We start from the raw sequence: 10,639 nt of genomic DNA on the forward strand, positions 1-10,639 counted from the left end.
GAAGAATGAAGGGTGGGAGTTGGCTTCACACAATCTGTTTTCTGATAATATAAAGAGCTTTTACATTATAATTTTTAAACCACAGCTGAGTTTGGAATTGAATTTTTGCTGTTTAAACTAGCAAGATTTATTTTATTCCTAGTTCTGTTTTCACTGTGGTCTCACAGAGTATCATAAAATACTGTATGTACTTTGGAGGCTTCATGGATAGGTGATGGATATCCCCAGTACCTTGCAGCACATATTAGAAAATTTAGAAAATGATGCTTTTTCATTAAAATTATATATTTATTATTATTAAATTTCATTCATTCAAGTTGTATAGTATTTATTGCCTAATTTCTTCTTAGGTCAATGAAGCGTCTGCTATACTTGGCAAGGATTTTACTATACCTCCTTCTAAGCTCATTCAGTTTGATCCAGGTATGCTTTGGCATGTCAGGTTTAATTTAATAATAAATTAACTGATGCAATGATGTAAATGTGGAGAGTGAGATGGGAAGTTGAATGGGAATCAAGGTAATAGAATCATAGAAAATTAGGGTTGGAAGGAACTGCAGGAGGTCATCTAGTCCAAGCCCCTGCTCAAGGCAAGAACATCCCCAGTTAAATCATCCCAGCCAAAGCTTTGTCTAGCCGGTCTTAAAAACCTCCAAAGATGGAGAGTCTACAACCTCTTTGGATAACCTGTTTCAATGTTTTACCACCCTCCTAGTGAGAGCATTTTTCTTAATATCTAACCTAAACTTCCCTTGCTGCAACGTTAGATCATTGCTTCTTGATCTGTTATCTGCCACCACAGAGAACAGTCTACCCCCATCCCCTTTGAAAACAGGTATTTAAAACCTGCCATTAAATTCCCCCCTCAGTCTTTCCTTCTCCAAACTAAATAAGCTCAGTTCCCTCAGCCTCTCCTTAGAAATCATGTGCCCCAGCCCCCTAACCATTTTTCTTACCATCCTCTGGACTCTCTACAATTTGTCCACGTCTTTTCTGTAGTGGGGGACCCAAAACCCGACACACTACTCCAGATGTGGCCTCACTGGTGCTGAATAGAGGGGAATAATCACTTCCCTCAATCTACTGGCAACGCTTCTACTAATGCAGCCCAGTATGCCATTCGCATACAAGGGCACATTGTTGGCTCATATTCAGCTTACTGTCCACTGTAACCCCCAGGTCCTTCTCTGCAAAGCTTTTGTTTAGCCAATCAGTCCCCAGCCTGTACTGGTGCATGGGATCATTCTGTCCTAAGTGCAGGACTTTGCACTTCTCCTTATTGAACCTCATGGGATTTCTTTTGGTCCAATCCTCCAATTTGTCCAGGTCTCTGAGTCCTAGCACTACCTTCCAGCATATCTACTACTCCCCTCAGCTTGGTGTCATCTGCAAACTTGCTGAGGGTGCACTCTGTGCCATTTTCTAGGTCATTGATGAAGATATTGAACTAAAATAGCCCCAGGACTGACTCCTGGAGCACTCCACTTGTTATCAGCTGCAAACTAGAAGTCTAGCCATGTATTACTAACCTCTGAGCCCAATGATTCAGCCAGTTTTCTATCCACCTTACTGTCTATTCATCCAACCTGTACTTCCTTACCTGGGTTCTGTCCTGCCTCTTCTACAGATTTCCTGTGCCACCCAAATCTCTCTCATTTGCCCTTGTCCTGGCTCATTTATGCAAGGTAAAACGGCCAGAGAAATGTAAAGAAGACTCCTAAATTCTCATGGGAGGATTCTTCTGATACAGACAGCAGAAGATACTTGGAGAAGGCACTCTATCCCACAAGATAAACTCTAGTGTAGACATTCTAGGCAGTGCTAGAGCCATAGAGCAGCCCTGGGAGGAGGCTATAACGAACAGTCCCCAGTTTCGGTTATACTAGAGTTTGGAGAGGCAGCTGGAGCAGCACAAGATTAGAAGGATGTAGCTTAGTTATTCTATCTGACCTTACACTGGGTTGTAAGTTAAGTGGTCTGCTTCTAAGAGGTACAGCAGAGAAACTCACGTTTAATCCCTCTGCCTCAGTTCCACATCTGTGAAGTGCAGTAATCTTTCTTTTTTCCTGTTACATCCAGTTTGGTTACTGAGTTTAATTAAAATATTTGCATGCTTAAAATTAAGTGTGAGTGTAAGTATTGACAGGGTTGGAACATGAGATTGTAAACTGCTTGGGGCAGAAATTGCATCTTGAAAAGCATGTAACACAGTGGAGCCCTGATTTTGGTCAGGGTCTCTAATAAACAATAGCAAGTTCATATAAATATGAATAAGCTGTTGTTTGAGGGGGATTCCTGGATAAAGAATCAGTAAAAATCCAGATTTCTGGAATAAAGGAGATCTGACTTTTATTTCTCTGTACTGCAGTCTTCATTACAATCAAACTCCAAGTCCATGCTTGTCTGTGTACGTGGGTATGTATAGACCAACCAGGGACAAAGTTTCCTTGTTTGCCATGCCGGTGTATTTTGTATGTGCAAGTAGATACTGAGGTGTGAGAACACACTTACTGTCATCATTATCTCCTTTGCACATGCATATCTGATTTTCAGCACATTTCAGAGCCTCAACCTAAGACTTGAATTGAAAAAATGTAGTTTGGCTGTTGCCTGAAATGCCAACTGAGATTCTACACAGCCTACCAGGAGTAATTATAATTACAAAACATCACCATGACTATAGAGGAAATAAGAAATATCATCTGTGCGAGTCTCAAACAAATGGTGCCTGTTTTATGGGGAAAATAGCCTAAGCACTTTTCCGCATTTGAAAAAGAAAAGATAAGGGTGAAGTGATAAGCAAATTTCAACCCAACCTTGTGGAATCTGTATGAGAGGGTGCCCCAGATAGGATGTCAGCTTTTGTTGTGCAGAAAGGCAATGCCGACAGTTTTCTTGGCTACAGAGAGTCTGTAGGACTGCAGCCTTTGAACATATATTTATTGAGGATTTGCCAGGCTATCACAAAGGAAAATCTGTGGCATTTAGTTCAGTTAAAAGTCTAATAAAATTAAATGTCATTGTCTCTTACTGAGATGGCTTTGGCATAAAGATGAAGCACAATGTCCCAAGTATAACTTTTGGTCATCATGTTTTAGAAACGGATTTGGGAGGGATGATGCAATAAACACATTGGTGGAGAAATTAGTTCTTCCTAGAACACCTGAATTGAAATAACATCTCTGAAGCTGGTGCTTTTCCCCAGCGGTTTGCTGAGAGCATTGAGTGTTGAGAGACAGGAATACAGATGGAATAGCAACAGAGTGGGAGCAAATAAAAAATTAAATTAAAGCACCCCTCTGCGACAGGCTTTTGGCAGGAAAAAGAACACAATCTATTCTATGGGTAACAGTGCAGAACCAAGACCTTTATGCTAGTCTTTTTATTTTAAATGAAAAGCTGTGGTACCAGGATATTGATGTTGGTGTAAAAAATACCTTACATGGCTGGTTCCTTCTTCATCATAAATCCACCTCTCTCTCCATGTCCCTAAAATTGTTTGATACACTTAGTACTTAGATTGAAATGTCTGGAAGCTGAAGGCAGAACATTTTCAGTGTTGATCTAAGCAGATGCTCTGAACTTGGTGCAAAGATGTATACACTGATTCACTCTAAGGGAAAGCTGCTTTTTTGTTGTTATTGAAATCTGCTGCTTACAATGGACATCACAGCTACATCACTCTTTTGCTACCACTGGGGTTACCAAAGAGATACCAAATCAGCATATCCCACATGACTTTTGCAACAAGCACGCTGTACTTTTTTGGTTGGAACAGTCCACTACCACACACTTTCTGTGTTGGCATATATCCCCCGCCTCTTGCCAAATACCAAGTCCTTTGCCTGTGTTTACTGAGCAAAAGCCCCATATCTGTTGATCTCCAGGGCATGAAGGCAGTTGTTTTCTGAAGCTTTTGTTTGAGGGGAGATAGATTTTTGAGGTAGCTCCCTATTTGTGGATAGAGGTATATTTGCTTAAGATTGATTAACTAATTTGATGCTTTTTAAAATAAATTACATATACAACCAGAAACCATATTAAGAAGCACATACAATTAATAAATTGAAAGTGAAGGTTAACAGTGTCAACAGACACAATCCAACCCCCCTGAAGTCAAAAGGATATCTATGTGCATAGCATTGGGCCTAGAGCATCAGACTAGAGATGCAAATGAAAGGTAACTCAGAAATAGAGACTAAAACAAATTGGAGTCCAATGCATGTGTAATAAAATAAATATTGCATGCAATACTTATTGTTTTCCCACCAAACATTCATCTTAACTTTGTGGTGCAATTCTGTAAGCAAAAATACATCTAACCCAAGTTATTTCTATGACAAAAAAGCCTATTCTGATATCTGATTCTGACTAACTGGAATACAACTTTCCTGGACGGAATTATCTAATAGAAAATAATCCTCTCACATCAATACACATTTAAACTACTGTTGTGTTTATGTGCATGTGTGAGTGTGTTTTCTTTATGTATAAGCACACAATCATTTAACGCACACTTATTCATTGCTATTTCAACAAAGAACCAGAATATCTCTTTGTATTGGTGTAAGAATCTGTTTTCATTTCCAGAGGTATAAATCTGAAGTAACTCAGTTGAAATCAGCAAATGAGTCAAGAACCAAGTCTGGTTTCTAAAGTGTAGTATTTAAAGCCAAGGTATTCTTTGATTGGTTATACAAATATTTTAAATAATTGTAACCCTAAAATTAAGATTCTAGGATAAAAAGGATACTTTCCATTTCTCCTTAATATTGCAACTGAAGCCCTGCATTTGCGTATTGTATCCATCAAGTCTAAGGCACGTTTTTGTTACTCTACATGCACTTGAACTATATCATCATTGTCCAGGAACAAATTTGGTCTCTTAATGTTATTTGGGAGAACAGCAGGAGTCCAGTCAGTTGGTAGGTGCACAATAGTATACACAACCTATTCCATTCTAGCCATAGACATGTTAATTAATGTATTTCTCTGACACCCAGATTGATTGAAATAGCAATTAAAGAGTAATTAAAATGTTTATTTCTTGTAGGAATGTCAACCAAGAAGTGGAATATAGTAATTACCTATGACGGATTAGAGGAAGACGATGAAGTCTTTGAAGTAGTTCTGAACTCCCCTGTGAATGCAATTCTTGGCACCAGGACAAAAGCTGTAGTGAAAATTTTGGACTCAAAAGGAGGTATTCTCTTTTGATTTTCATCTTTAAAATCTGGAACAATCTTGGCTGAGCAGCTACTTATTTTCAACAAAAAATGTTGCTAACACTTACCTTCAAATCAAAATGCTTAATTTATTTTTAAAGAAAAGTTTTGACAGTTACAGACCCTTTATTCTTTCTCATAACCATATTCTTCCTCTTAAGAAACACAGCATGAAGGAAGCAACAAGTACAAAAAGAGAAAAACCCTTGCTAACAACAAGAGTGTTCAATTTCAGTTCTCATTGTTTTCAAACAAATAATTTTGAAGGAACATTAAAACATTTTTTCTAGTGATTATGACTGCACTCCTTTCAGAGAAATGTCAGAAAAAATATAACAAATAAACACAACCTTTAAAACAAATTCTTTGGTGTTTTGCAGTCATGGTCCAAGACATTCCAGCATACAATAATGAGCATTATGATGGTTTTGACCATTTTGTTGCAATGCTCTAGTATTTTTCAGTAATCCAATATGGTAGTGGGGCCAACTATTTTGGTAAATGTGCCACAAACTAGCTCTGCACCCTCTCTGAGTGCCACTTCAATGCCCTTCATCTGTCTGATCTAATGCTCTGCTTTCTGCTCCCTGCTCTGTGTGCTACTGTACTACCTATACTGGCTTCAATCTGCCACGTGGCACGCAGAGGCTATCCATGCCACTTCTGGCATGTGTACCACAGGTTAGCCACAGTGCAAACAACAGGAGGAAAATGGGAAATTATCATCAAGACAGATAAATCCTTTGAGGGCTATAGTATATTTTCTCTGGCAGCTAAGCAGAACATATCTTAAATAAAAACGTAAAAATGAATTTGGCTTTGTCCTACAACAGTCATTTTTAAAAGTTCAGGGTCTGGTTTCCTATTCAGTAACACAGGATATAAACAGGAGTTACCCAGTTCAAGTCAACAAATATACCAATGTAAAACTGGTAGATGAGGTAAACTGGGTCTTGGGTTTGCGCATAAAGGATAGGTTAATCATATGCGTTAGTAATACTAGAAAAAATATTGTTCAACAGATACTTACTAATTAATTTAATTCACAGGAAGATGGGTTTAGTATTTGTGATAAAGTTCTTAAAATTGTATTACTGTCAGACAGTACTAGCAGTTTTCCTCTAGCTAAACAAACCAGAGAAAAGAGGACTAATGAATAACAAATCAGCAACTTAAAATGAAAAATCATCCAACTTTTAATGATGAACTGTTTCAGTGTCCAAGTCATTGTGACCAGTTATCTATTTATGGAGGAGAAGGAACTGACCATCTGCCATCTTGTATGCTTTCAGGTCAGTGCAGCTTTTTCCATTCCTCTGGCCAAAGCAAGCACAACTTATGGAGGACAGATGCATTGCTTCCAGTTTCCTCCAGCTCCTTATTGCCCTCCAGCCCTGGCACTGTTCACTTGGAAAGGATCCCATTGTCTTCTTCCGAAGGGGTGATGATGCAGAAGGGAAATATGCTACCGGAATTCAAGTTGGTGAATCGGTCAAGGACTAGACTAAGAGCAGTTGGAAATGGCAAAATAGTAAGGCAGCTGTACTGTGGAGTGATAAGACATGGGGAGTTTCTACATGTATTTATTTCAAAACAATCTTAGCTAAGTGCAGTCAGAAAATATTTGAATTTTCAGTGGAGCACACTCATGAGCTATTTTGTATAAAGATCTTGATGCTGAAAATATGTGTGTATGTAAAAGTGATAGAGTGAAGGAAGGAAATGTACACCAGGCAAAAATGTGATCAGGGCCCATCAGCAGTTGATATGCATGTATTGAACCCAGCTCATTTATAGCAGCAGAGAGGTCTATTAAAAAAAGCCACACCAAAAAAAAGACTTTTCTTAAATTTGAAAAAAATGGATGTTCCTCAGGGGACAGATTTCATGTATCCTGGTCTGATTAAGATACAACTATGATTGTTAACTGATTATGGAAATAGGCTATGAGAACAATTTTATGTACCGCATGTAACTACTTTCAGATGTTCTCAGTCTCTATTGCTTGGAAAAAAATAAAAAATAAGAGATAAATTCTGCATGGTTTGCTAACCGAGATTATCCACCAAGGCTAGGGACAGACATTACACATAAACCAGTTTAAGTGATCAGAGACTGGTTTAAACCTATAACAGAACAGATGTTCAGTGCACATAAGACAGTTTGAAAATGGCTGAAACCAGTTTGAGATGAACCTGGTTGAATGTAGTATTAGACTTAACTGATCTGGGTCAAATCAGTTTATGCAATGCCTGTCCCAGACCCCTTGCTGGTTTAAAATAAACCAGACTCCCCCAGCATCCCAGCATGCTCTCTGGGCAGGGTTGGCCCCTCCCCTCTGCTCCCTGGCTGCAGCTCTGGCAAAGACTGCAGCCTGCTCCACCCCTCCCCTTGTCACTCCCTGCTAGCAGTAATTCCCCCCTCCTCTCTGCCTTGCAGAGAGGTGTCTGTGTATTAACTAGCAGACCACATGCTGGCTATGGTCTGTGCTGAATCAACAGTCAGAACCAACAGGTAGCTGGCAATATCCCTTTGTTGTTTTCTTAATGGGGTGGTAAACAGTGTGATCAATTCCCTGATGGGCTAATAACAGTTTCCTGCCAGGGCCTGGCCATGCCCCACCACTCCCTCAGCTCAGTACAGTGAAAGGGAAGAGAGGGCTGCTTTAGCACTCCCTGGCTTCTAGCCTGAGCCACTGCAGGCATGTGCCTGCATTTCTGGAATGTAAAGGGAATCCACCTCCAAATCGATTCAAGCTTTGCAGGTTCAACTAACCTGCAAAGATTGAATCAATTCAGGCTCAGGCTTTTTGAATGTCTGTCCCTAGCCCAATAGAAACTCCAACAAGATTTGCATGAAAAGCAAGCTACAGATAGCTACTTACTTGTTTCTAGTATTACACACGTGTCAAAATCACTTTACTATCTGACTTTTTCAGGTTCATCCATCATCTGTGTTTAGAAATGGAACTGATGTGGTTTTTAAAGTAAGCGTATTTTGCTGTGTCCACCTGCATATTTGCACAATGTTTTTCTTATTGTATTTTACCATAACTACATATACAATGATTCAGTGTAGTTGATACTTTCAGAATTTTTTCATTCTGTACATGTTTTTCCTTTACTTTTGGGTCTCTTTCCTTTTGATTTGAAATAGAAAATGATTCTGAAACATAAAGTATCTTTATGAAGACAACTTTAGAGTTGTTAATACATGGTAATACTATCTTTTTTCTTCTTTTTTTTTTTTTGGTTACTTTTTAAAATCAAGTATCATGGGTTGGTATCTCTCAGAGTAGAAGAAGATACTTCATCAGCTAATGCAAACAAAAAGGCTGAAGTGTTGGTAATTAACCAAGGGGAGCTGAAAAGCAATGTGGTCTCCTCCAGGAAGACAGAAGTCCCACAAGCTGATAAGGCAGAGCTGACATCTGTATTACATTCTAGCCATCAGGTATGGAACCCTCTTGTTTCCTAAGCATTTTTACTATCTGTTTTCAGTCATTATGTGTTCTGAGATGATTTAACACCACTGAGATCCTCAGCCTAACTCTTCCATTCCAAAATTTACTATTCTAATTCTTGAAAGTCATTTAGCCAGCAGATGAATAAATGAAAAAACTCAACCTTTGTAGTGCTTGCATGTCACAAATGGTTGAATTAGCAACTGATCTATTCTATGTAACCTTTTTAATTCAATGGGCAAATCCTGTTCCCTTTTCAGGATTTGGGTCTCTCCTTTCCAAAGGGCTGCACATCAGATTTAAAGGGGCTCTTGCATTATGAAGAAAGGGTCCAAAAATTATTTCAGTGTGATGGCATTTCATGGAAGTTATGGGATTCAAAAAGCAAGGTAACCATCTGTCATACTGTGTGATCATTTCACTTAAAGTTTCCACTGATGGAAAACCCTATAGGGATATAGCCTTTTTTATAACCAAGCTATATAATTCTCAAGCAAAGACATAGTTTACAATTACATACTTTAGAATTAATTAAAAATCATACCAAATCCCATCTCTTAAATTCCATATCCCTTTGTTACAAGGGCTTTTAGCTTACAGTAGTAGATATTTCCTTCTGAGTTGCTGCATTCAGTTTACATTTTGAATGTGAGAAAGGGGACATCTCTTTGAACACTTTTTTGACTGAAAGGAATTTAAGCATGTAAAAAACCCTGATGTAATATTGTTTGTTGACTTGAGTTTCTATTGGGCTAGGGAGAGACATTCAAAAAGCAGTGCACAGTTATTTTTATCAGCTACTTCACTGTGATGATATGCTGTACTGGGGGAGTGCATCGCTACGGTGACATAGCTGCTGGTCACATGTAGATGCCTGCAGGCACTATGTCACCATAGTGCATTGCTACGGCGAAGTAGCATCACATATAGATGCGCCCACTTTACTCTCAGTATGGCTATGGCATTAGCAGTGCTTGGCCTGGTTCCCAGAGGTCAACAGTAATATGTATTTTTCCTACTCCTCTATTCAGGAGTGTTTGGCAATAGGAAAGTAGTCACATTACAACCAATATTTCAGTTTTGCTGCTTTGATCTTGTACAAGCCTCCAATCCCACTAGGCAAAATGCTGTATTCTGTTGATCTTTTCTAGTTGGAAATATTGTATTTTAAATCATTGTGAAGTTTTGTTAGAATAAATTCATGGTTATGCTATTTTTTATTCTAGAGTAGCCTGAAGGAGCAATCTGAGATAATTCATACTAATAAACAAGATGTTCTAAGAACAAATGATTTTTATTTCAGATAGTTAACCTGAAAAAATGCCCCTCTGGATGGAGCCATCATGATGGTAGCTGCTATTTCCTAATAGCTGATCACAAGGTCACCTGGAATACCGCTGCTCAGGCTTGCCGGGAACAGTAAGAGACTTTCAAGTTAATCATTTTGTTTTGTGATTAGGTGTTCCTCCTGCACTGAACTGCTACCTGCTCTCCATTCGTTCTGAGATTAGGCTCCATTCCAGTGAGGCTGCACAATCCAGGGGAAATACTACAGAGATCTGGCCCAGTTTAAGAACCAATATAAAAATAAAAGCCCAGGAAGGGCTAATCTCAAAATATTTGAATTGGATGTCTATACTACCTTATTCAGGATTTCCAATCCTTCAACCATTGGAATGTTTAGATTCTTAGGGCACCTATATACATACAGTGAGGCTGCTACAATGTGCTGTAATTACAGCACATCAGAGGAGACTCAGTTAATCGAGTCTGCTGGAGTGTGGTAATTACCACGCTCCAGCAGACTCCAGCATCTCGTGTATTAGTGTCTCTGAGCTTAAAAATGGCAGCAAGGGTACTTTGAATTAGCTTTAGTTAAGGCACCCCTGTCACCATTTTTCAGTGTGGGGACACTGATACACTACATGTTTGAGGCACTTTAATTAGAGTG

General features: G+C 38.9%; 1 protein-coding gene across 2 annotated transcripts in view; it reads left to right on the forward strand.

Moving 5' to 3' along the window:
• The window catches only part of FREM1 (FRAS1 related extracellular matrix 1), a 126,850-nt gene that overhangs the window by 102,248 nt on the left and 13,963 nt on the right, over positions 1-10,639 (forward strand). For both annotated transcript variants that reach the window (XM_025215527.1, XM_006033656.3), the window contains 7 exons: positions 351-423; positions 5,054-5,203; positions 6,518-6,756; positions 8,164-8,211; positions 8,496-8,678; positions 8,949-9,077; positions 9,992-10,107. In XM_025215527.1, coding sequence (XP_025071312.1) covers positions 351-423; positions 5,054-5,203; positions 6,518-6,756; positions 8,164-8,211; positions 8,496-8,678; positions 8,949-9,077; positions 9,992-10,107 — 938 coding nt within the window. The remainder of the gene's footprint in view (positions 1-350; positions 424-5,053; positions 5,204-6,517; positions 6,757-8,163; positions 8,212-8,495; positions 8,679-8,948; positions 9,078-9,991; positions 10,108-10,639) is intronic.

Source organism: Alligator sinensis, unplaced genomic scaffold (genome assembly GCF_000455745.1).
Source record: "Alligator sinensis unplaced genomic scaffold, ASM45574v1 scaffold185_1, whole genome shotgun sequence".
NCBI classification, from domain to species: domain Eukaryota; kingdom Metazoa; phylum Chordata; order Crocodylia; family Alligatoridae; genus Alligator; species Alligator sinensis.